General features: G+C 42.6%; 2 protein-coding genes across 4 annotated transcripts in view; one reads left to right on the forward strand and one right to left on the reverse strand.

Annotated features, from left to right (window-relative positions):
* Positions 1–1,567, forward strand: part of PPT1 (palmitoyl-protein thioesterase 1) — a 46,320-nt gene extending 44,753 nt beyond the window's left edge. For both annotated transcript variants that reach the window (XM_069757155.1, XM_069757156.1), the window contains exon 9: positions 1,108–1,567. In XM_069757155.1, the coding sequence (XP_069613256.1) occupies positions 1,108–1,230 (123 nt within the window). In that variant the 3' untranslated portion in view covers positions 1,231–1,567. The remainder of the gene's footprint in view (positions 1–1,107) is intronic.
* On the reverse strand, positions 1,520–25,984 carry CAP1 (cyclase associated actin cytoskeleton regulatory protein 1). 2 transcript variants are annotated; one of them, XM_069757153.1, is made up of 13 exons: positions 25,733–25,984; positions 23,938–24,044; positions 23,749–23,849; positions 21,505–21,582; positions 19,725–19,868; positions 16,364–16,449; positions 16,163–16,268; positions 15,866–16,064; positions 12,534–12,724; positions 7,716–7,839; positions 7,554–7,636; positions 2,440–2,583; positions 1,520–2,261 (listed from the first exon to the last, which is right to left on the reverse strand). In XM_069757153.1, exons 2-13 carry the CDS (start codon positions 24,032–24,034, stop codon positions 2,178–2,180), a joined length of 1,437 nt encoding a protein of 478 aa, XP_069613254.1. In that variant the 5' UTR covers positions 24,035–24,044; positions 25,733–25,984; the 3' UTR covers positions 1,520–2,177. The 2 variants fall into 2 exon arrangements, with proteins under 2 accessions (XP_069613254.1, XP_069613255.1); XM_069757154.1 differs by lacking the exon at positions 25,733–25,984 and adding an exon at positions 25,703–25,729.
* Positions 25,985–27,447: the final 1,463 nt, after the last annotated feature.

The raw sequence follows: 27,447 nt of genomic DNA on the forward strand, positions 1-27,447 counted from the left end.
AGCACATGCCTGGAGAACCCAACACCCAGGCTCTCTATGCATGTGTTTGACTGACACAGCCGTGACATGCAGCTGCAGAGCTGATCAGCAGGAGCAATCCAGGTTCCCTATGCAACTTATTCGATAAGCGCTATAGCTTGCCGAATAAGGAGGGAGCCGAACAACTTTGCTCATCTCTAGTAGGGAGTGAAGGAAAGAACGTAGTTAAATATAAACCCAAGATAAGTGAACCTGCTGCTTGCGATTACAGTAGACCTATCTAAACCTGATACTATTCCATGGGTAGGTCAGTAGGAGGAAACGCGAGGACTTTGATTTTGGAAAGGTTTAGAGAGAGGGAGGACTAATGTTAGAAACAGCATATGGACAATATATAGAGCCTGATGGCTGACTCTGAACTGAAAGGTGCTGAGCGTGTATTTATCATGACCTTAGATCTTATGATCCGTGTAGAATCTAGAATGACTTAACAGAAACTTGGGAACTGACAAGATAGGGAGGTGAGTGATGACCTCAGCGTAGAAGCAACAGAAGCTTTGCCATCTGATAGCATCTATCTTTGTAACAAGGAATTACAGGGGCATTTTGTCAGTAATATAGGTTGTTCAACACACACACACTGACCACCGAGGTGATGTTTCAACAGGAAGGTGGACTATTAAAGGGAAAGGTGGAACTGGCACAAGTCTGCATCATCAGGGGAGTGTCAGATGAACTGGAGGCTTGCATGTTCGGGCCTGCTGACAGCATGGAAGTGTGGGCAAAGAGTTCACCACAGATAGTGGAGACAAGGGGTCTCTGGAGATCTGTTCCCCCTAACCTCTTGCTAGACAATAGCGTACATGGCATATAGGGCTGGAATGCCACTGTGAGGTAGAAAAGCAAGCGGAGGTGAAACTGATCATTCTAGTTTGTAAGTAGACAGGGTAGCCCCAACACTCCACCCCCCAAACTGGTGTCAGTCTCATAGTGGAAGGGCCTATAAAACCTTGCCATTGTGTCACCCAATAAAGTTAAGGAAAACTTGCCTATAGGTATCCCAGTAGTAAAGCAGGAGCTATGCATTTAAATATTTTTCTGATGCCTTATCAATTTTCTTTGTCATAGGATCGTTTGGGTTTGAGAGAAATGGACAAGGCTGGAAAGTTGGTGTTTTTGGCTGCGGATGGAGACCACTTACAGTTTTCAGAAAAATGGTTCAATGAGAACATCATACCATTTATCCGTTGACTTTGTATTGAGACTGTTTTTGGCGAAAAGCCTCTATCAATTGCACTGGAGTCATAATTTTACTATTTAACTGATAGCTATAACAGGCATTAATCTGCAAACACCACTCCCTCTTTTTACACTCTTTACCAGGGAAGTTTTACACTCCCCCATGACATTGTTTTACCTGCTGTGGATGCGATTCTAGTCTTTTGGCTATATGAAATTTCTGGTTAAAAAGCAAGGTAATAGAGCCATGGTGTTGTATTGTTGGATGCCATCCCCTTTCCCTCATAAAAACAAAGCAGACTTTTTTTTCCTTTATTTTGAATCTTTAATAAAATGCTTGATTTGTAAACTTGTGTATTCCACAGTCTGTGCAAGGACTGCTTCTATTCCCTTAATATCAGAGCAGAACCTGCTTACAACATGTTGGAAATGTTCAGTACACATTGGCATTATTAGTTTAGGATCAATACAGAAGTGACAGGCCAGGACAGTAATTCAAAGAGGGAAAACCATTGCATATTTCTGAAAATACTTATGTATAAAAAGTAAACCCTGGAAGTGCTGAAAAGCGTCGGCCAATAGTCAGGAGTTGTATTATTCCCTGTGTATGAAATGAACAAGATCCATTTGCAAAGTGCTCATTAGCTATTTAAACTTTGGTCCAATTAACATTTTACCGGTCATCCAGCCACTAACCAGAATTACGTTTATGACAGTCAGAACCTCTCCCTTTTAATTGGCACAGGAGGGGTAGGACAGCAGATTAGCATAAGCAGCTCTCAGTGGACTTCTGGCACTAATTAGGTGTGGTACAGTAGGACATTATCAGAATAGAGCTGTGAGGATCGGGTCTCTACCTACAGCTAGAGTAATCCTCAAGAAAGAAGCAGCAGAGAGAACACAGAGGGCTGGAGAGGACATGGTGTCCAGCCCATGTCACTGCAGGCGGGTTACTGCTTCTACCCTGCTATCTCAGTCACTGTCGTTACCAGCTTCTCACCATTCCAAACAGTCTTGAACTGTTCTGGTACCGGAAACTCACTCTGCAATAAAGCCAAGTGCATAGTTAGGATATATAGAACAGAGGAATTAGTAAACAGACAATAAATGGTAGCTTTATCCATTTGAAAAATGTCCACTAAGAAATCAGACATGCTATATACCGTACATCTAAGAAAAAACATTTAATGGCAATGCAATGGACAGGCAAGCCATACTTACAAATTCCCCTCCACTGCCTGGGACCAAAATATTCATTTCTGATGATTTGGCGCTGATGATCTCACAGTTAAGGCTGTCCTTGCTTAGATAGATATGACAGCCATCAGTCTTATTGATGGATATTGTTGGCACTTTACCCAACACCTAAGAGAAAAACCACACAATTGTAAATTATTACACTGTATGGTGAATGACGACGTTATACCCGGCCTAGTACTCAGATGAGGCGCTAGCAGATTGGAGGAGGTTCACAGGCCTCTTGTCTGGTCCTATGAATCTTTCTGCTCAACTAATGAACACATCTAACAATTGTTTTTATTTTGATAAAAATGGTTTACAAAGTTCATTAATGTCCACAGTTCCTCTGCAGAGTGGTGTCTACATAGTTACAGGCTTAAAGAAAAAAGACTCCGTTCCATTTATCCCCTGCTTAGTGCAAACATACACATTCTGTAAATTACCAAAAGTAGGAAATGAATGAAAGTGACCATAGGATTAGCCTACACCAGGTCTATATGCATTTTTAAACCATGGAAACACATTGGCCTGCATTGGAATGCACACACGAAGTAGTATCGTTTCTAATCAAACTTATTTGCATATGCTTATTGTTTATGCATTGCAGCATATACCATATTTTTCTAACTATATGTTGCCCCTGACTAGACCCCTCAGATTTACATATCATAAAAAAGAAAAACATTTCCTACCGATACAAATAAGTGGAGAGGTCAATATCCTTAATATTAATGCACTCGTTTAGAGTAGAGGGGCAACATTTTTAATGTTTCTCTGCAGCATATATATTATACATAGATTTACAGCACACATGTTATGAACACAGATACAAATGCTTCTCACTAAATTAGAATATCAAAAAGTTAATTTATTTCACTTCAATACAAGAAGTAAAACTTATTATATAAATAAGTCATTACAAACGGAGTGATCTATTTCAAGTGTTTTTCTGTTAATGTTGATGATTATAGCTTACAGCAAATGAAAACCCAAAAGTCATTATCTCAGTAAATTAGAATACTTTATAACACCGGCCTGAAAAATGATTTTAAAATTCGAAATGTTTGCCTACTGAAATGTATATTCAGTAAATGCACTCAATACTTGGTTGAGGCTCCTTTTGCATAAATTACTGCATCAATGCAGTGTGGCATGGAGGCGATCAGCCTGTGGCACTGCTGAGATGTTATGGAAGCCCAGGTTGCTTTGATAGCAGCCTTCAGCTTGTCTGCATTGTTGGGTCTGGCGTCTCATCTTCCTCTTGACAATACCCTATAGATTCTCTATGGGGTTAAGGTCAGGTGAGTTTGCTGGCCAATCAAGCACAGTGATACTGCTGTTTTTAAACCAGGTATTGGTACTTTTGGCAGCATGGACAGGTGCCAAGTCCTGCTGGCGAATGAAATTTCCATGTCCAAAAATCTTGTCGGCAGAGGGAAGCATGAATTGCTCTAGAATTTCCTGGTAGACGGCTACGCTGACTTTGGTTTGATAAAACACAGTGGACCTACACCAGCAGATGACATGGCTCCCCAAACCATCACGGATTGGGGAAACTTCACACCAGTCCTCAAATGGCTTGGATTGTGTGCCTTTCCACTCTTCTTCCAGACTCTGGGACCTTGATTTCCAGATGAAAATTTACTTACATCTGAAAACACCTTGGACCACTGAGCAACAGTTCAGTTCTTTTTCTTCTTGGCCCAGGTAAGACGCTTCTGCCCTTGTCTATTGGTCATGAGTGGTTTGACACTTGTAGCCCATGTCCTGGATACGTCTGTGTGTGGAGGCTCTTGAAGCAATGACTCCAGCAACAGTCCACTCTTTGTGAATCTCCACCAAATTTTTGAATGGCCTTTTCTTAACACTCCTTTCAAGGCTGCAGTTATCCAGGTTGCTTGTGCACCGTTTTCTACCACACTTTTTCCTTCCACTTAACTGTCCATTAATGCTTGGATACAGCACTCTGAACAGCCAGCTTCTTTAGCAATGATCGTTTCTTATCCTCCTTGTGGAGTGTCAAGCCAGCAGTCTTCCCCATGATTGTGGAGCCTACTGAAACAGACTAAAAGACCTTTTTTAAAACCCCTTAATGAACGCCAATATGTCTTTTTACTGGCCATATAAGAGAATAGCACCCTCATAAAGGTGACAATCCAGCAGCTGTCAGCTGGACACCATAGCTGACAACTTGCTGTATCAGCCACGATCAGTGTGGGCAACATCCATATCTGTTTAACCCCTTAGATGCTGCTGTCAAGTTACAACATCATAAATGGTTAACAGTGTGGGGGCTCCCTCTTTAAAGGGAACCAGTCACCACTTTTTTGTTCTAGCAGCTAAAAATATCATTTAACTGCTTGTCAGGTATGCATTCCACATCTACAAATGACCCCCCCCCCCCCCCCCCATGCAATTAATATATATTCTTAGCTGATAGAGCAAAAAAGTGGTGACAATCAGCTAAGAATATATATTAATTGCATGGGTTGTCGGGGGGGTTTCAAATGTAGATGTGGAATGCATACCATACAAGCAATTAAATGATATTTTTAGCTGCTAGAACAAAAAAGTGGTGACTGGTTCCCTTTAACCCCATCGGCACCCCAAGATCATGATTGTGTGGTCCTGATCTTTGCCATGGCAATTCATGGCCAAATAGCAGCTTTACTGTCTGCTGGCTGTAGTAACCTGTTCAAGAATTAGTGACATAGGTGGTAAAAATACACTTTTTCATTCCGGTCATGTCACTTTGCATTCATTCCTGAAAATGACCTGAAGGGTTAAACTACCCGACATCAATTTTCAATATGTTGGGGGGTACAGTTTTCAAAATGGTATATCAAAGTTTGAAAATTGCATTTTTTTTTTATATTTTTGTAATATATATTTTTTTATAAATAAAAAAATATCGATCTAATTTTACCATTATCAGAAATTATAATATGCCACGAAAAAACACTCAAAATCACTAGGATTTGTTGAAGCGTTCGAGTTACCACAAAGTGACACTGTCAGATTTTTAAAAAAACAAAAAAAAAAGCCCGGTTACTAAAGGGTTAAACTCTTAGGAAGCCTCCTTTGCAGGTGCTTTTTGTTAATTATTCTAATTTACTGAGATAGTGAACTTTGGGTTTTCATTGGCCGTAAGCCATAATCAAGATTAACAGAAATAAACACTAGAAATAGATCACGCTGTTTGTAATGACTACATATGAGTTTCACTTTTAAACTGAAATAAACTAACTTTTTGATGATACTCTAATTTTGTGAGAAGCACTTGTATACACAACCCTGCTGCATGCACATTCAGGTCTGCTACATAGTCACACTCCCCGGCTTTACAGCACTACAAGTCACAGCCACAGTAGCACATGTGCCACCCGTGGTGCTTGTAATGCTGCCTTGTACATCAACAGCGTCACCCACAGAGTGAATGCAGCGGTGCCTGGAAACAGACATTGCAGGAGCAGGTACAGATATACTCAGATTTATTCCCATCGTCACACTATAGAAATTAGTGATGAGTGAATGTACTCGCACAATGTCTTACCCGGACATCTGCATCTGGGCATGCTCGTCTATTATGTTAGAGTCCCTGCGGCTGCAAGATTTGCAGCTGTTAGACAGTCAACACATGTGGGGGATTGCCTGTTTGCCTGTTTTTTAGGGAACCCCCACGTGCTAAGGCTGTTTAACAGCTGCAAATCATGCAGCCGCAGGGACTCCTAACATAATAGACAAGCACGTGCAGATGCTCACATAAGACATTATCAAAGCAGGTTCGCTCATCATTCGCGGTGATCTTAAAAGTTAAGTGTAAATACTACCACATTTGACATACCTTCCAGGTATGTGACCTGAAAGGTCCTCTAATCTTGAGTTGAAGTGCAGGTACTGATACCTTCCTCACTGACTTGCACTGATCAGTGTTGGGCAGGAGAAGAAAGCCGTGCTACAGCAAATTTCTTTCAGCAATCAGAACGAACGCCATGTCAACATTCTCCTTATTTATAGGAAGCCGTGTCTGGACTATACGACTTGACAGGTCCCTCTCCGCAAGGAGAAATGTTACCTCTTGGATCCTGGTTGGACGCTTCACACCCAGCCAATCCAGATCTCACACTTTGCACTGATGAGGGGCAGTACCCCAAAACAGTGTCTGTAAATTGAGATTTTGGTTTTGTCTTTTATCCCACATCCTGTGACAAGGCTGTTTAGAGAGTCAATATTGACTTTTAGGATTGCTACTTCCTATAAGTGGCACTAGAGTTCTAGTCCTCTTTCTCTCTGAAGAGACACGGACTATATGATGCATCCCATTTTTAGCAACAATTTTTCTTGCTGAAAAGTGCATCTAATAGTCAAAAAAAATAAGGCAATTTAATTTATTTTCACCACAATTTACTCTTAACCACTGCAGTTTACCACAACTGGGTTAAGCTGCAAAATCTGACAAGTTTTGTGCAAATAAAAGGCAAACTATAATCTTATGATATCACTTTGCAAATAGACTTTTGATACAGTTTAAATGGGGTTGTTCAAGTTTGGGATGAAAGTCTACATTTACTGTGTGACTGCAGGCTTCTGAATCCTTACAGTGTATGCACCGCACAGTCAGGATGGTCTGGTATCGGTGGAGAATGCGGGTGGTCTCAAGTATGTGATTTGCATATTTCCGGCCATATTCCAACCAGATGTGTGCGGCCAGGCTCAATACAACCAAGATTTTCATCTCAAACCTGGACAACCCCTTTAATACTTTGTTGGGAAATTCATACTTCCTCAAACAATTACTGATCATGTTGTTCCAGCAATCTAATTTAAGCAAGTTTACTCCTCTCAATTCATAACCAAACCATGAACAGATACTAAAGAGAGAAGTATAAACCAAACTGACTTGCTCAATATCTTTAGCTAGTGATGGTCACTAACTCCCATCAGCTACAACAGAGAAAAGAAGCCATCACTTCCAGAGATACAGGACAATCTTAATTTGGAAAAAGGTCATAAAACTGATGGCCCAGTTTGGCTACTTTTCTCTTCAATAGCTAAAGCACAAACTGAACGAATATGAAAAATATAATAAATCATACCTGCACTTTAACATCACGAGCATTAATGATTTCCACAATACCTACTGCATCTTCAAACACTAAGCCGAGCTTCTTGCAGTTGTCTGCAGGGATTTAACACAGGTGTAAGACTACGAAATAATTAGAACTATATGTTTTGCACTTTTTTTTTTTTTTGCTTACCTATAGTAATGGAGTTTATCTTTCCCTTGACTTGCAGGGTGCTGTTCACACACTTGTATACATAAACCACCTGCTTAAGCTCAGTGTCACTTATCACCAAATTAGATGCATTGTCCTGGTTTTCCTGTGAAGACAAGGTAGTTTGTATGAATGTGAGTGTCAGCCAAAAAGCTAATAGTCTTCAGCAGATGGATGACTCCATGAGCCTAACACCATTAAGAGATGGTGCGACTTCTGGTAGGCTTTACCTGTATTGCAGGCTTCGTCTAAAGGTGTCCATACACCATAGAAAGATATTGGCCAATCATTGGTTTCTAGAGACAGTGCTTTAATGCATTTTTATTTAGGAGAAAGCCTTTGCAAGACACATCTGGCGGCGACTTATGTTCCCAGAGAGTAAAGGGTACCGTCACATTTAGCGACGCTGCAGCGATATAGACAACGAGCCGATCGCTGCAGCGTCGCTGTGTGGTCGCTGGGAGACGTCAAACACCGGCAACAGCAGAACGATGCAGGAGCGATCCAGTGACGTACTTATCGTTCTCACTGGTTGTTCGCTCCATTGAAAACCATTGCAGGCATCGTTGCTTTTGCTGTCAAACATGACGAATCACTCCGACCTGACGACCAAATAAAGTTCCGGACTTTCAGCGACGACCAGCGATGTCACAGCGGGATCCAGATCGCTGCTGCGTGTCAAACACAACGAGATCGCTATCCAGGACGCTGCAACGTCACGGATCGCTGTCGTTCTTGTTGGAAAGTTATTCAGTGTGAAGGTACCTTAAAAGAACTGGGCATATCAATGCAATCTGCCTGATCTGCACTCCCCTCACATCTATCAGGAGTTCCCATATACATACAATAGACGTACATTTGTATGACTTTAAACCCTTTGGGTTGGGTAATCCTAGTTTTTTTTTTCTTCCAAGGTTTTCTAAAACCAGCTAAGTCAATGAGATTCCTGAAAATATCACGCACATGCTTCGTATATTCTCCTTGCAGATTCGAACCAAGGCTTTTTTTCAGATCTGCAGCATGACTTTTTTTTTTCCAGACTTTTTGTAGCAGTTTTCACATGTTCACATGGGAAAAAAAACTAAATGTAAAAAGCATTTTTTTTGCACACACTTGTTTTTGCAGCAGAAAAATATGCTGCAAATACTAAACTCTCCACTATATATTGATATAGTCTAAGTTTTTCATTTTCACAAGGGCTAACAGGAGAAAATGGATCCTAAAATTTGTTGCGCAATTTCACTCAAAAGTGGCAACCCCATATGTGGTCAAAAACTGCTAGTTAGGCACACAGCGAGGCTCAGGTTAAGGAAATGTCGTTTCATTTTTGTAGAGCAAATTTTACTGGAACAAATTGTGATCATCAAGTCACATTTCTAGATTTCCCAAAGTGCAAACCCAATGAATTGATATAGGAATGTGGTGTTCATATTTAACCCACCGATGCTTCCTATTTCAATTTCTCCTAAATCCATGTGTCCTGAGAAAATACCCTTTGGTCCCACAGCATGATAGCAAGGAAGGGCTGACATTTGACACTTGCAATGGAGATTTGCTGGAATAATATGCAGGCGCCATTTGCAGAGACCCTAAGGTGTTGGAAGAGCAGAAAAGTCCCAAAAGTGACCCCATTTTTTTACCTAGATCTCTTGCTGAATTCAACAAATTGTGCAGTGACTATTTTGAACTCGAAAGGCATTTTCCAAAAAGAACTAAAAACCATGCAGTGGATACTACAGAGTTAAAATTGCAAATATTCCAGCTTAGTGCTAAATACATTGGCCCAGGTTCATCAAGACTGGTGATTTTCTTGCTGGTTTTGATGACGGGGCATGCTGGAGTCAGACCTCTTCATGAATCTGGTTTGTCTGACGAATGGCATGCGCCTCCATTTGCCAATCCAGAAATCGGACTCCAATCAGCAATTGGTCTGAGATTTCTGGCATTCCAAATACCCCATTTCATCACAGATGAGCTGTGGCGTGGAGTCCCTGTCTGGGCCAGCTCCGTTCATTTTGGTGGAGCTTGGACAAACTTGTGACAATGCCAAAAGTTGCCAAATTTTGGTGTAACGCGGAGTTGCGCCAAAGTTTTGCGTCTTATCATTAGGTATTTTCTTTGTATGAAAATACCCATTGTATGAAAATGTTTTGATACAAAAACATGCTTTTTGAAGACAATTAAAAACCAGATATCCCCAAAAATACACTGTAGCCATGACACTAGGATGTAAATACAATCCCCAATTGGTTTTCCTCAAATGTGTAAATCTATGCTCATATGAACTAAGTATACATGAATATCCAACCGCATGTTATTGCAGATAGTGCCCCAATGGAAATGCAAGTGTGTATCACTTAGAAAATGCAAGAAGGATCTACCATAGAAATGCAAAATCCATGAGTAACTACCCCATGTAACAAACAATATAATGTCTATGGAAATAAGCCCACGATATACACATAGATATCTAAATATACATAACCATAAATAAAGCCCTAGTGACAATGCAAATGCGTATCAATTAGAAAGTGCGCAAAGGGGATACCATCAAAGTGTGGAGTCCATAAATAAAGGATCCAGCATGCCAGGCAATATATTGCTAGTGGCGATGAGTCCCATTCATATACAGTACAGACCAAAAGTTTGGACACACCTTCTCATTTAAAGATTTTTCTGTATTTTCATAACTATGAAAATTGTACATTCACACTGAAGCCATCAAAACTATGAATTAACACATGTGGAATTATATACTTAACAAAAAAGTGTGAAACAACTGAAATTATGTCTTATATTCTAGGTTCTTCAAAGTAGCCTCATTTTGCTTTGATGACTGCTTTGCACACTCTTGGCATTCTCTTGATGAGCTTCAAGAGGTATTCACCGGGAATGGTTTTCACTTCACAGGTGTGCCCTGTCAGGGTAAATAAGTGGGATTTCTTGCCTTACAAATGGGGTTGGGACCAGCAGTTGTGTTGTGCAGAAATCTGGTGGATACACAGCTGTAGTCCTACTGAATAGACTGTTAGAAATTGTATTATGGCAAAAAAAAGCAACTAAGTATAGAAAAACAAGTGGCCATCATTACTTTAAGAAATGAAGGTCAGTCAGTCTGAAAAATTGGGAAAACTTTGAAAGTGTCCCCAAGTGCAGTGGCAAAAACCATGAAGCGCTACAAAGAAACTGGCTCACATGAGGACCGCCCCAGGAAAGGAAGACCAAGAGCTACTCCTGCTTCTGAGGATAAGTTTATCCGAGTCACCAGCCTCAGAAACCACATGTTAACAGCAGCTCAGATTAGAAACCAGGTCAATGCCACACAGAGTTCTAGCAGCAGACACATCTCTACAACAACTGTTAAGAGGAGACTTTGTGCAGCAGGCCTTCATGATAAAATAGCTACTAGGAAACCACTACTAAGGACAGGCAACAAGCAGAAGAGACTTGTTTGGGCTAAAGAGCACAAGGAATGGACATTAGACCATTGGAAATCTGTGCTTTGGTCTGATGAGTCCAAATTTGAGATCTTTGGTTCCAACCACCGTGTCTTTGTGCGACGCAGAAAAGGTGAACGGATGAGCTCAACATGCCTGGTTCCCACCATGAAACATGGAGAAGGAGGTGTGATGGTGTGGGGGTGCTTTGCTGGTGACACTGTTGGGGATTTATTCAAAATTGATGGCATACTGAACCAGCATGGCTACCACAGCATCTTGCAGCGGCATGCTATTCCATCCGGTTTGCATTTAGTTGGACCATCATTTATTTTTCAACAGGACAATGACCCCAAACACACCTCCAGGCTGTGTAAGGGCTGTTTTACCAAGAAAGAGAATGATGGGGTGCTATGCCAGATGACCTGGCCTCCACAGTCCCAAGACCTGAACCCAATCGAGATGGTTTGGGGTGAGTTGGACCGCAGAGTGAAGGCAAAAGGGCCAACAAGTGCTAAGCATCTCTGGGAACTCCTTCAGGACTGTTGGAAGACCATTTCCAGTGACTACCTCTTGAAGCTCATCAAGAGAATGCCAAGAGTGTGCAAAGCAGTCCTCAAAGCAAAAAGGTGGATACTTTGAAGAACTAGAATATAAGACAATTTCAGTTTCACACTTTTTTGTTAAGTATATAATTCCACATGTGTTAATTTTTAGTTTTGATGCCTTCAGTGTGAATGTACAATTTTCATAGTCATGAAAATACAGAAAAATCTTTAAATGAGGTGGTGTCCAAACTTTTGGTCTGTACTGTAGCGGTTATAAAGCAGCTTCATCAGGGCATTATAGCATATGACCGTGTAGTCACCAAAGGTCCTTAAGCAATTTTAATCTTGGAATAGAAATGCTAAGGACCCCCAAGACTGAGGGCCTTAGGCAAGTGACCAGTTTGCACCTCCCCCCAAACTCCAAATGACTGTTATATTTAAAACATAAATCCTATCAAATCATGCTAGGGATTATTATTTTTGGGGAAATACAGTGCTATCTTCAGCCTCTGCAATGCTGGTTGTCCAACTTGCGTAGTCAAGTCCCAGAAAAGAAATTTTGGTCATGCATTCCTGGGATAAGTGGTTTGCACCATAATTTGTCCACTATTGCCATTGTCAAGGATCAATCATATTTGGTCACTTTGCTAACAAAGTACAGCAATCCACAGTTATTAACTGGGCATTAGGCCACAACTCAATCTACCGTAGCTCCATAATACCTGAATGATTCCTTTGCCAACAACTTTTTTCCCCATCCTTTTAAATCTAGTTAACGCCACAAAATATCTCTGATCACTCCATTGCATACTTACCACCTTCCATTTCTTTCCTTCTAGTTCAAGCACAGGTGGTTCCTTCTTTGGAGCTGGTTTGGATGCAGGAGAACCAATGTTTGTTGGTTTAGGACTTGTGAATGGTTTAGGTCCGCTTCGGATTGGACCGCTCTGAGACTTCAAAGCAGGATTTTTGTGAGTCTTCATATCTTCAGGCACATGTTTCAGAGCTAGAATACATTAAAGAAGCAAATCGTTATGACAGTCACATCACTTACTGAGGAATAATATTGTATGTGCACTGGTATTCTCTGTAGACCAACAATGCTCGCCTCAAGATACACAATGCAGATTCTGCCCTTGCTCATGGCATAAAAGAAACAAAAAAAAAAAAACCACCTTCAAAATCCAGCATGTTTTATGATAAAGTATAAATGTGCTGCCTGAGAAGAAAGACATTTGGACTATTAAAGTACACAGTGGGTCTCAGGTATTAAAATAAGCTGCTGGACCGCCTTTTATTAACACTGCATCCGGAGTACACACTTTATAACGGTGAGTTTTGGCCGATAATAGATACAGCATCACCTTTCACGGCATATATACAGCATTCTATAATGCTGCATATAAGCCCCCCGATCTGACCTGTAAGAGAAGAGAAATAACTTCTACACACCTGCGGAACGGTCCGGTCCAATGGATGTCACTGGTCTTGGTTCGGCGCCTCTCTCCTGCTTGCTTTGTGTGGATGACTAGTCTCCGTAGCATCGCCCTCCTGCGCAGGCGTACTTCTCTGCCCCATTGAGGGCAGAGTAAAGTACTACAGTACGCAGGTGCCAAGAAAGGTCAAAGAGCCCCGGCGCATGGTCATTGCAGTACTTTGCCTTGCCCTCAACAGGGCAGAGAAGTACGCCTGTGCAGGAGCACTGTGCCAAGGGGACTGTGTGGATGATGACAGGACGTGTCATCCACACAAAGCAAGCAGGAGGACGGGACCAGCGACGCCCATTGGACCGGACCACCCTGCAAATGAGTATAATAAAAGTTATTTTTCTTCTCTTACGTGTCGGTTTGGAGGCAGGTATACAGCATTATAGTATGCTGTACATCAGCCCTGAAAGGTGATGGCCGTATCTCTTATCAGCCAAACCTGGTGGCAGGTTCACTTTAAATGATTATTATGGTGCTCCCTCTTCAGAAACACACAGCTCCCCAGTCTCCCAGGCAGTGCTCTTAAATGACTAACAGTTCAAACCAGCAACACTGTCTTGCCGCGGGCCCAAAATGTGTGCTTCTATACTAAAAACAGAGCTCATTTACACCTCTGCAGTACCGAAGAAATCTAGGGGCACTTGCCGAATCCAGCCAGTGTCACAGCAGCGATTTCAGGCTTTAGAGCAAAAAGAATGAAAGTGCAACACTCCTTGCCTTGGGAACTCCTGAGACTGCAGAGGTGGCAAATAACCTAGGCAACAGGCAGTACAGAACAAAAATAAAAATCCATCCATTCTTGTCAACGGACGGCATTTTTAAAATGAAATAAATGGAAAGTTGCTGATTTTCCAAGCACTTTGCAATTTTTACAGATTTATGATAGTAAAACCTTTCACAGTTTTGCAATCTTAAATTCTTATATTTAAACTTCTATAGCACCATTATTTCCACAGCCCTGTACAGATTGCAGATTGTGTCCTTGGTGGAATTTGAACCTAGGACTAGTGATGAGCGAATATACTCGTTACTCTAGATTTCCCGAGCACGGTCGGGTGTCCTCCGAGTATTTTTTAGTGCTCGGAGATTTAGTTGCTAGGGAATCCCCACATTTAATCAAGCTGGCTAGTAGCTGTAAATCATTCAGCTGCCGCGATGAAAAAAAAACAATCTCCGAGCACTAAAAAAAAATACTTAGAGGACACCCGAGCGTGCTCAGGAAGTCTCGAGTAACGAGTATATTCGCTCATCACTACCTAGGACCCCCAGTGCCGCAAAGCAACCGTGCTATCCACAGCCAACATGCTGCCATTTTTTAATTAAAGACAGAGTTTTTGACTGAACAGCTGTCCTATTTATATTCCTACACTTTCTGAAAACCAACATGGATACAATTTTTATTCTCTTTTCTCATTCCCTAAGGTCCTCATACATATTAGAAGAAAATTGGTTGAACCCGCAGATTTTGACAGGACTGGCAGACCATCAGTGTACGAGGCCTCCCCAGAGATGTCAGGAGACAAAGATCAGGCTAGTAGAATTTCAACAGCTGATCCATTTGTTCTCATGAAAGAGGAGAGATGTGTGCCAACAGCTCACACTTGTCCCAGGATGGGCGCTGATGTGTATGAGAAGTCAGGTGAGACAGCTGTTAGCTAAGCGTTCATTCTACAGGCAGACATCTCATATGCATGGCTAGCTTTACCAACGATTTAACCAAAGTGCATGCCTTCATCACACTTAGGATGGACAAGATCCATCTTCCTCTCGGACCTCTTCATTGGATCTGTAACTCAGCTATTCGATTCATCAAGCCACTAACTCTATGAAACCTCTCCTCCCTCCCTCTAGAGTCGCTCCCACATCTTTCCATTTATCTTGAGTTGTGACAGGCAGGTTAGCACTTCTACTGCCTTGAAGGCTAAGAGAAGGTGTACATGGGACTCTTCTGCTGCTAGATTTCAAATATAATGCCAATCAATTTACGCTGTGGATTGTATCCATAGCGAGTGGATCCAATTTTGTGAAATCTATAAAGTGCTGCTACTGTAACATGCTGCAGATTTTCCGCCTGTAAAATCCAATGCCTAAACAACGTGTGCACCTAACTTAAAAGGGTTCTCCTCTAAAAAGGTGAATTCGGCAGTGGGGTTACAATAATAGATTGCATACTCCCGCACTTGGCCATCAGCTCCCTCAGTGTCTGCCAAGCATGAAAAAGTATGCATGCTCTTATTGTTTTAACCCCCACTGCTGAAATTTACTTATGGAGAAGTGTATATAAAAATCTTCTACCACCAGTTCCATTATTGGATAGGCTACAGACTAAAATGGCCACACTTACAGACTATCACTATAGTATTTCATACTGTAAACTTCTACGGTCCCCCACCACATACCTCCTCTTTAGCTGTGGCTTTGATTGAAGAAAATCCAGCTTTCAACTGTATTTATATATTCTTACAATATTGGTATTGTATCATGCAATGATATTGAGGATGATAGCAATATGTAAATTGTAATAGTGTTTACGGCATATGAATTGAACAACTTTTCCCCATTTTGTACACTTATGTTGCAGGGTCATTCCCAATATTTTTTTCTTCCCACCTGCTGAAATCATCTAGCACTTTATAAAAAAGTAGCCACTGGCTTCTTACCTCTAGTAATATTCTCTCCCTGGTTAAGTTGTGCAAACAGCTGTGAACGAGCCTGAGAATCATCACTTGGAGCGGAGGCTGAGGATAGGGCTGGTGGGGGAGGGGGAGGTGGTCCCCCAGGTGGTGGTGGTGGTGGAGGTCCAACTTTGGGGGCAGACGGAGCACTTGGTGCAGAAGTAGAAGGTCCAGCCTTTGGCCCCTAATGAAAAAGCAAAGACAAAGCACAATTTCTAAGCAATCAAGTAAAGGACTATTCAAATATCATTACAAGTTTAAGGAAACAAGAATTACACTTACAGTCTTTCTCCAACTTAAGCCAGTTGTGTGATGTTCCTTGATGTACGCCTGCAGCTCCGTCCAGATGTTCAGATATGAGCGGACCCAGTCGACATGTTTCTTATCACTGTCAGAAACCCAGAAAGGTAACCAATACATTACTTCTGTTTCTATGTGTGTCATGTGCTCTGGATCTAGGAAATCACTGAAACAACAACTTACACATCCTTGTATTCCTTTAAGACTCTGTTGGTGTAAAACATAGCTGCATCAGTCATTTCCTTCACATAGGGACCAGGCTTGGGAGACTTAAAAGTGGAGAATGGAAAAATAAGATAAAAAGCATAAATGTAGAAGATAAAACTACCAAGTAAAAATTAAGTGGAAATAATGGTAACAACGGGACTTCGCAATAATAAATCACTCATTAGAGAACAGTTCACACTTTCTACCCAACTTAAAGAGAACTACTCATGTGATTTTTGCTGCCCACCCGAACTGCAGGCAGCCTGAACCACAGTCTGGCTGCACATTTGCACCTCCGCTCCGGCATTTCAGAGAAAGTAGGGTATACTTTGAAGATCTGGTTGGGGACCATACCCGGGAGATGAGGCTATGCTGGTTCTGCCCCAGATTCTTCTCAGTGTTGCTTGTGGTGATCAACAGGTGTCTTCCTCGCATGTACAATGCAAGAGACTTGTCAATCATCTATAGCAATGTTAGGAAAAGTCAACCGGGGGGTGAGCCGGACTGGACTATCTGTTGAGTGGCCACTCATTGGCTGCACTAAGCTTGTGAGACAACCAGTTACATCAGGGACAGCAGTGCCAACATCACTGGAATAGTGCCGCTGGAGGTGGTGGCTATAGTTTTTATTTCAATTGGAGCCCCGAAATGATTAAACTAGGATTGCCCAGTAGTGGACAACCCCTTTAAAGTCAGGGACATTTTTCATTGTTGCCCACTGGTTTCTTCTATTGACTTCTTCCATAAGCCATAACTTTATTTCCCTGTCAACATAGAAAATGGATAGTTTTGCCACTTTGCCAAATGAAAGACACTATGTGGATGACATCGGATATGTCATACGAAGCAAGAATGACGGCGATCATAAGAAGAGGAGTCACCGGATCAAGACCAGAGACGCCCATCGGACCGTGCTGCAGTGTAGGCGGGTATAATAAAAGGTCTTTTTCGTGTTCTGCAGAGTGCATTATAGAACGCTGTGTATGAGCGTGTACAGGTGTTGGCCCTACTTTATATGGGAAGATCTTGTGACAGGTTCCCTCTAAGTTTGTTGAGTTTAACTCCTTCATGCTCCATGACATACCATTACATCATGTAGCCTGTAAGGAACTTTGGAGCAGGCTCAGAAGCCGAGCCTACTCCACACACATTAATCTGACAGCAATGATCAGCTCAGTCGATGACTGCCGTTAACAGCTTAAATATGAATTATATAGATTTGGTATTCCTGCATCTGGTATAGTCCAGTCAAAATATAAAGTTAAATATTTTGGTAAACGCTGTAATGAGAAATAAGGGTTAAATGCTACAACTGCATGTTTTTGTTACCCCAATGCTATAAAAAAAATGGAAAAAGAAGCGATCAGTACAGTAAGTAACCCAAAATTGTAGAAGTAAAAACACTGGCTCACTAAGGCCCCTTTCACACATCAGTTTTTTTGCTATCTGCCTCAATCTGTCGAATTTTGAAAAAACTGATCCAGCGACTAATACCGCCGAACCCGTTTTTTTCTCATAGACTTGTATTAGCGACGGATGGCCTCACGTTTCATTAGTCGTTTACCGGATACGTAGAAAATTGTCTGGCAGCCGGAGACAACGGACAAAGTAACGTTTGTGTCTGTTGAAAAAACAGACAGCGACGGATCAGCCGCCGTCCGTCGTTTGCTAGAATTGAAGCCCATGGGCGCCGGATCCGTCAAATGACGGAATCAGTCAACGGATCAGCTAGTCAGATGAGTCGAAAAAAAACGGATGCGTTGCATCAGTTTTTCACAACCTGTGATGGTTTTTTTTTTTCAAAACTCGACGGATTGCGACTGATGCCAAAAAACTGATGTGTGAAAGGGGCCTAACCAAAAAACAAGCCCCCCCTTTCCCCACAGCTTTATTGATGGTAAGGAAAAATAGTTATGGATCTTAGAAAATGACCATGCAAACTAAAAACAAAAAACTCCTGAATGTTTGGTAGCCATATAAATCCTACTGACCTGGAGAATCATGTTCCCAGGTAATTTTGTACTGTACAATGAACTGCAAAAATAACACCCAAGAAACAATGGCAAAAATGCAGGGTTTTTCTAAGGCTGGGTTCACATTGCGTTCAGTGTCTCCGTTTAACGGACTACGTTACACCACGGCATAATGCGGTGTAACGTAGTCCGTTAACGGCGCCATTGAATGCAATGTCGGACGCATCGCTAGTGCACGCCCACAATGGGCGTGCACTAGCGATGCGTCCGACATTGAGTGACTGACCCGAGTCGTGGGCTGCAGCGTTTCCGGGTCCGTCACCGCTAGCGCAGATGGAGCTAGCAGATGCTCCATCTGCGCTAGCGCTGTGCAAAGTCAGCACTTGCGTCAGCCCAGTCCATTTAACGTATGCGTTAAATGGACTGCACTAACGCAATGTGAACCTAGCCTTACCATTTCACTGAACTTAGACTTTTTTTTTTACATGTACCCTTACACACTACAATATATTGTAAAATAAATAGGGTCATTAAAAACTACATCTTGCCTGGCAAAAAAAAAAAAGTTATGGCTGCTTCAAGGAACGAGAGGGAAAAATAAAAATGCAAAAATGAAAATCTGCAGTGGAAGGAAATCTATAATCTTTTATTTTTATAGAGCGCTAACATATTCCGCAGCGCTTTACAGGTCGCACACTTTATCATCACTGTCCCCGATGGGGCTCACAATCTAAATTCCCTATCAATATGTCTTTGGAATGTGGGAGGAAACCGGAGAACCCGGAGGAAACCCACGCAAACACGGGGAGAACATACAAACTCTTTGCAGATGTTGTCCTGGGTGGGATTAGAACCCAGGACCCCAGCGTTGCAGTGCTAACCACTGCGCCATCATGCTGGATTTGTGTTGCCATTTTCTGAGGCCATAACTTTAATTTTCCATTGGTGGAGCAGTACAAGTGCCTTTTTTTGCATTGGGATTTGCAGTTCTTTTAATTTTTAAAGCCTTTAATTCTTTTACACTTTTTTTTGTTTCGGAATTGAATTTGCTGCACTATTGTACTGGCATATATAGTACAACAACAATCTAATAGGAGCACCAAGATGGCAGGATTTCAGCAAGACCCTGGCTGCCATGGTAACCCACCCCACAACTACGTCTTTACAGAAATATTTTTTGTCTTTAAAAGCCTATGTCCTCTATTCTAAGGCAGTGTTTAGAGTAGTTCATTTACACAATGCTAGTCATTCTTTCTAAAGCAATGGGGGACATATAAACACCCACACAAACATTTCTGCACTAGATTAGAATAAATGAAAGGAAAAAGGAAGGATTAGAGAAAAATGGATGCATTGCAACCCACCATTGCCACCCATCCAAGAGCAGGAACACTTTCGCTGATGGCGGAAAGATGATTGAATTGTTTGCTGGTCCTATTTTTCTCTCTGAAGTCTTGAACAGCCTGAATCTGTTTGGACAGAGGAGCTAACAGCGCAGAAAGATCTTTCTATAGGACGCAATCACCCAAAAAAAAAAAAAAGGAAAGAAAATTAGATTTAGTATTATAGGTTTTTTTCTCCCAATTATGAAATGTTCTTACTAAAGAGGAAATGACAATTAAACCTTTCACTATAATGTCCGTAAATGCAGTTGAAAGGTTCTGCATTATTTATATGTACAATTAGCAACCAAAAATAAAAACAACTGAATTATTCATTAGGCTTTACTATAGTAGTGGAGTAACAGGACATCAATAAGATTAATTACTACTCAGTGTTATTCCATTTCTATTGAGGGGAGGAAAAAAAAAAAAACATATGGATCTGGCTCCAACTACTTGTTAAATGCAAAATTCAAGCATATGACTGTTTTCAGTCATGAGAGGCTAGAGATCTGCGTGACAAAATGGATCTGTCCCCTAAATATGCTGCACTCGAATCTTGATCTAAAACTTTGGCGTATGTACTGAGGAAAGTCCCCGCACCCATTTCCACAGATGCCCATGCACTCAACAGAAGTCCTCTTGGAATATGATGGACAGTAGGGTGTGGGAGTTACTTATTTCCCATCTTTACTATTCAATAAATGGTAGTCTGTTGCCAATACCCATTTTGCCTTGTATAAGGACTGACAGATTTCTTTAATAAGTTGCCCAGATATGGGGCAGCATATTAACACTAGGACTACTGGTATAGTCATTTTTGACTACTTACTCGCAGTAGTTCTAGTCAGGGTTCATGAGTCCAGTAGTCCTAGTGTTAAGGTACCAGATCTGTGAACGTAGGTATGTGATGAGTCAGTCGATGGCACTTAAAAAATTTAGTGTGTAGATTCCCATGAAAATTTACAACATATGTCAATTTTCCATTCTTAAAGGGAACCTGTCACCCCGAAAATCGCGGGTGAGGTAATCCCACCGGCATCAGGGGCTTATCTGCAGCATTCTGTAATGCTGTAGATAAGCCCCCGATGTTACCTGAAAGAGGAGAAAAAGACGGTATATTATACTCATCCCGGGGCGGTCCTGCTGCTGGTTAGGTCGGATGGGCGTCTCTGGTCCGCTGCGGCGCCTCCCATCTTCATTACAAAGACGTCCTCTTCTGATCTTCAGCCACGGCTCCGGCGCAGGCGTTCTTTGCTCTGCCCTCTTGAGGGCAGAGGATAGTACTGTAGTGCGCAGGCGCCGGAAAGGTCAGAGGCCCGGCGCCTGCGCACTGCGTCTGCCCTCAACAGGGCAGAGCAAAGAACGCCTGCGCCGGAGCCGTGGCTGAAGATCAGAAGAGGACGTCTTGTAATGAAGATGGGAGGCGCCGCAGCGGACCAGAGACGCCCATCCGACCTGACCAGCAGCGGGACCGCCCCGGGGTGAGTATAATATAACGTCTTTTTCTCCTCTTTCAGGTAACATCGGGGGCTTATCTACAGCATTACAGAATGCTATAGATAAGCCCCTGATGCCGGTGGGCTTACCTCACCCGCGATTTTCGGGGCGACAGGTTCCCTTTAATAGTCGTGCCATTGAAAGCAGAACAATATGTGCAACACTTACACATACAAGGTCGAGGAACAAGGAACAGAGCATGAACACGTAACAGGAAATACTGACATGCAAGACAGGAAATATTGTGCCAAATGTAGCATACCTCGTCTGGCTGCTGAAACTGTGATGCTTTAACCAAGATATCACGCTGTATGTTTAGGCCTGCAAGCAACAAACCAGCCTAAAGAAATAAGAATGGGAAAGTTATCATCCGCCATCATTTCTGGATGTTTATATCAATATGATCAAAGCTAACAAAAGTACCTGAGTGCGACAATCAGTCTGCAGGCCGTAGAGTCTATCACGGGTCACCAGGAGCAATCCACAGCACATGGCTACAGCATTTTACATTTCTGAAGAGGGAGATACAGATCTTGCCCACTCCCCACAAGTGCACACATCATTATTGATCACTTCACTCATTTCCTCATCTACCCATCAAAATACATCTTGCAAAAGGCATCTCTCACACACCTATATCAACATTTGCATACTTTTGTTCTTATCCAAAGAAAATATGTTCTATACATATATTGGATATGCACATAAAAATGAGATGGAAAGTCTATGTTCAAAAATGCGGCTTTTTTCAGAATTGGTCTGCACCAAAATACAGAACAGCAATCTGCATTGATAATTTTCTGTCTGCGCTTGTTGCAGAAGTTTGTGAAGAAAACGGGGGAGGGTATTATAAGCCAAATGTAGCTTACCGTGGGGAATGGTTGGGAGGAAATCACAGGCTAATCTCTTCCCCCATGATCTCAATCTGAGCATGCGCCGCCTCTGGCGATCATTTTTTTTCTAAAGCCGACTACCAGGAAATCAATGGGAAGTGTGGGGACTCCCCGCCAACATTTTCTGAAAGTCCAGGGCCCTCAGCCTCGCACCACCAGGACAACCCCCTCCTCCCAGCCCAGGGCCCGCAGCATCGCCTCATTCCTGCCTTCTGTGACCTCGCTCCCATGCCCGCCTGTAAATTCATACTATAAGGGCTCATACTCACTTGTGAGAAACTCGGATGAGTCTCGCACGCTAATACCCTGCACTCAGGAGCGGAGCGTGCGGCCGCATAGCAATACATGCAGCCGCACGCTTCGATCCGAGTGCTGGGTGGAGTGCCAGGTATTGACGTGCGAGACTCAGTTTCTCGCAAGTGAGTATGAGCCCTTAGACGGACCACCATTTCATAAAAAATATATATATATTTTTTTTTTCTCCCCCAAAGTATGGTAGTATCTTATATAGTCCTCAAAATAAGGTACATTTTTAAAATGCATTTTTTTCCAGAATCCCCATAGAAACCTATATGAGGGAAAAAAAAATGTGTAGCATGGCATGAGTTTTTATGCAATCACATTTAATTTGCTTGAACTGTTAAACACAACAGATTTTCTGCACACAACAAAATTCAGTGGAAAAAGTGTAGTGGTTATGTCATTTGGGAACATGGCTTTATGCATGTTCATATGCAGCATTTTTGTAGATTTTTTTCTGCAGAAAAGCAATTGAATTTTACAATACCAGCAAAAACTATGATGCGGTTTTTTATGCTGATTTTGTGCGGATTTCATGCGTTTTTACCCCTGCGGATTTCTGTAATGGAATGGGTACAAAAACACTGCAGATCCGCACAAAATAACATGCTACTTCTTTTGATCGGCGGCGTTTCCGCACGGAATTTTCCGCACCATTAGTACAGCATTTTTTTTCCCATTGATTTACATTGTACTGCACTTGCGGATCTGCAGCGTTTCTGCACGGAAAAAAAAAAACCACTGCGGATCCGCAGTAAATCCGCAATGTGTGGATATAGCCTAAATCTGAAAAATAACAATTCTTTCAGTGTTTTTCACCCATGGAAATCAATTAGAAAGTTCAAAAATACTGCAAAAAAAAGAGCAAACAGGTCTTGCTGCGTTTTTGCAATGTTTTCAGTGAATAAAACTAACTTTATTAAACATATACTGTAGACAAATCACACATGTAATCCGCACTCAAATGCTGCAAAAAAATGAAGTAAGAACGCCAAGTGTGAATATAGCTTTAGTGTTTACCCTGACTATAATGGAGCATACCCCATTCATTGCCAACACTATGGACTTCTCCCTTCATCTTGGCTGACATACACTATATTTTAATCACATATTTCAGCAGTATTTGGCATCAAGCATTTGTAAGCCAAAACCTGGAGTATGAAGAAGAAATAGAAGAGGTGCAAATCTGTCATTAATTTTTCTTTCTCCATAGGTTCCACTCTATATTTTGGCTTACAAATAGTAATGCAAACTACTGACACGAGTGTAAAAGTGACCCAGGAAACTCTATACATGGTTTCAATTACACTCACCTGCTTTTCCACATCTCCACCTATTTCCTTGCTGATTTTCAGAAATTCTCCTACTGCTCCACTGACGAGAGCATCATAGGCCTGAACAAACTGTGCAGTGTCTACAGTAAAATCACACAAGAAAGAGAGACGTTAAGCGAATCATAAGTCTATAAATATTGCATGCCGATAAAACATCAACCTCCTCACCTGCGGCACAAGATCCAGCTCCTGATCCTCCTGCGAAAAGCTCCAGCTTTCCCACTGCCGTCTCCAGACGCTGAACTAGGCTTTGCAGGTCCGCCATGATTTACAACCTGATGGAATAATAGCAAGGAGAATAACTGGAAAACAATGGAACAGATTAAAAGAAAGAAAATGAAATAAGACACTGGGAAAAACTGCTTTCCTGAAGATCTACAAGGATGTTTCCAAGACCAGAGTATGTACTGCTGCACCGAACAAGGAAGTATTGCAGCCAGTGCTGGAGGCAACCTATATCAGTACTACGGGAAGTGGCTGAGCATGTCCGAGCAGACACAAGGTATTCCACAAATGCAAACACCGCCTTTTACTTTCCTGGTTCAAATCAAGTACCATAAGTGCTCCCATCATACTGATCAGTGACCGTTATATCAAACTTCCTCGTCATTAAATCGATAATTGGGCCTCTAAAATGGAAACATCCTAGAGTACCAAATAGTAGCAGGTACATAAATGGCTGGGATTACCGTACACAACAGTAAGACTGGAGCAGAGATCCATCCATGATAATTGCAGATAACCATTGAGCTTATGGATACTTAGTAACAGGAGTAATACACGGGAGGGGGATTTATTACTATCCAACTTTAAAGGGAACCTCCCAACGGGATTCCTCTATAATCCATTGCCGCCACCACCTTGTTTTACCTGAAAAGATCTTTACAATGTTGCAGAGATTAGTGAATTGCAGAGCCGCATCCGCTCTGATTTGACCAATGAAACACTCCTGCGTCGCACGCAAAGCATCCGCTTACGTGCCCTGTTAAGTCTGGGGCTACACTGGTAGCTGTGTGCCGCCACTAAAACTGCAGCCCCATGCTATTGAGACCGGCTTGTGGTGACCTTGCGCAGAGCAATACGATCCAATACACTTGCACTATGCTTCAATGCAGCAGAACCTAACTCGCACCTTAAATCACCACGTAGCCCCAGCCAAAATCTTCATCAGAGCCTCCACGGAACTTCTGATAGAAGCGTATTTCACTTCAAGGTCATCCATGGATGTCCTTGTGTAAGCAAGGTAACCAAGGTTCTGCACTTGTACAGGGTCTTCCCCATTTATTTGATGACCAGCACAAAAGAATATGGCTACGACGAGGGAGTTTAATTCATACAGTTCACGTGCAGCGCTACAATGGACTAATCTGGAAGTTGAGGAAGATGTTCAGGTTAAACATGGCGGCGACAATGGTTTAAATGGGAAATCTTGGGGGCGGGCTCCTCCTAAACTTCACCCATCAAAAGTGGCCAGCTTTGGCTCTGACATTAGTCTTGCTGTATGACCATATGGGTTCTGAGCTATGGGTCTTTATATTTTATGGGGGGGCACACGTGGGTATAAAGGCAGATCAGCCTAATCACAGCCCCCCAGAGAATTCTGCAAGCAATGCCCCCTTCATAAAGTCCAGAAAGAAGAGCACTAAATAGAAGGGTCCAGATCTGGTGCGACAAAACAATGGCGCAATGAGGGGAGCACAGTCTGCACCTGGGGACAGGAGTGTCAGCCATTAGAATAGCCAGGAAGACCGCCGCGGCCGGCACACCCAGCCACACCTGACATGGGGCTGACACACACTCCTGTCACTCCGCAGAGCACGGAGCCGCTCTCATGACAGGCGCCCATTCACACTAATAACGCCGCCACCCTGCGTCCTCCGCACACACAGCCCGAGGCCACCCTAACGGGCACACATACACCGGCAAACCGTACCGGTCACCACAGGAGCCCCGCCCTGCTCACCTCCGCCGCTGCCTCTCTCTGCCCCACTTCCGGCAGTCACCTCCCAGAATGCGCCGCGGGAAATCACTTCCGCGACACCTTGTGGGCGGGGCCTGGGAGCGCCGTTACCCGCGGGCGGCACTATTCTGCTGCAGTTGCGGTTTTCCGCTCCCTGGAGCAGTCGCGAGGCGCTATAGTTGTCGGTTATCTCAGTGTGTGGGGTTATATGGACTGCGGCACAGGACCCTTTACTGGTTGTTATTGCACGTGTCTGTTGCCCAATTTAAAGATGGCGGGAGCGACCGCCTTAGATTCCCGGAATGTGGGCTGTTGCCATAGAGATAAGGAAGATCAAGCCATGACGTGGTCAGCGGATGACATAATCGGGAGCTCGAGGCTCGTTCTGTTACCAAAGATGGTCACATAAGTGGCAGGCGGGGGGCGGGGCCACTGATCAGTTACAGGTGCGGAGCGCAGGTCTCTGGGGGCCATGCAGGAGAGCGGTGTCTGGACCCTGCCTCGTGGGGTGAGAGAGCCTCTTCTCATGGACTGGTCGGGTCACATTCTGCTGCATCAACATTGTGTTATATACATTTAACAAGAGAGGACTCTGTAATAAAGAGAGAAATAAGAGGCCGTGTAATAAAGGACGGTGCTATACATACCAACAGCCGGTCCTATGTATTAATGGCACCACGCTGTATATAATAAGAGAGAACACTGTAATAAGAGGTGGCACCATAGTGAGAGCTGGTGCTGTACATAAGGAGAGAGGGTATTATGTTAGAACTAGTGTTTTACATATTGAGAGGAAGCTATGTACTAAGGAACAGTGCTAGACACAAGAAAATACACTATAGAGGGACCGTGTTATAGTAACAAAGGAGTATAGTATATACTAAAGAGTGTGCTATACATAACAATGGAGTACACTATACTAAGGGATGGTGCTGTATGGAACAAAGAAGTACACTATATACTAAAGGAAGTATAACAGAGTAAGGACACGGTCTGCATTTGGTGAGTTTTTTTACCTCAGTATTTATAAGCCAAAGTCAGGAGTGGGAAAGTATAATAGAAACTTGTCACCACTTCTGTATTTATCACCCGCGCCTGGTTTTAGCTTACAAATACTGAGATAAAATACTGAACGTGTCCTTAACTATATACTAAGGGATGGCGCTATAAATTATAAGGTTGCATTCATGCATCCCTGTAACGTGGCAGTGTGCTCCCGATTTTTTCTCAGCACACAGACCCATTGAGTACGTCCCATTCTGATCTTCAAAATCAGATCATAATAGAACCTGCTCTGGGTATCGCAGATTTGATTCTTGGAACTGTGAGTGAATGGATCTATAAAACTCTATGGTTCTGCGTGCCGTCCAGTAAAAAAAATCCTGACAACGCAAGGACATTTCTCACAAATGTGTGACTATAGCCTTAGGAAGGTGGAAGGTTGTTTCACAAACGAGTATCACTCCCATAATCGGTCATATTTAATACGGTGACCGCTGAGTTCTCATCTGATCGGTAGTTTTCTGTTTTTTATTCTGCGTCTGGTCAGACCTTCCATTGTTCTACCTTAGCGTGCTCATTTTTACCTAACACTTTTTTGGGGGCTGACATGGCCGCCTGGTGGTGGAGATGTTGGATGGCATGTGAGAATGGAAGCCACGCGCAGGATATTACGGTGACATGTCAGCGTGTGCTCCAGTGTGTAAAGTGCGTGACAT

Source organism: Ranitomeya imitator, chromosome 3 (genome assembly GCF_032444005.1).
Source record: "Ranitomeya imitator isolate aRanImi1 chromosome 3, aRanImi1.pri, whole genome shotgun sequence".
Classification (NCBI taxonomy): domain Eukaryota; kingdom Metazoa; phylum Chordata; class Amphibia; order Anura; family Dendrobatidae; genus Ranitomeya; species Ranitomeya imitator.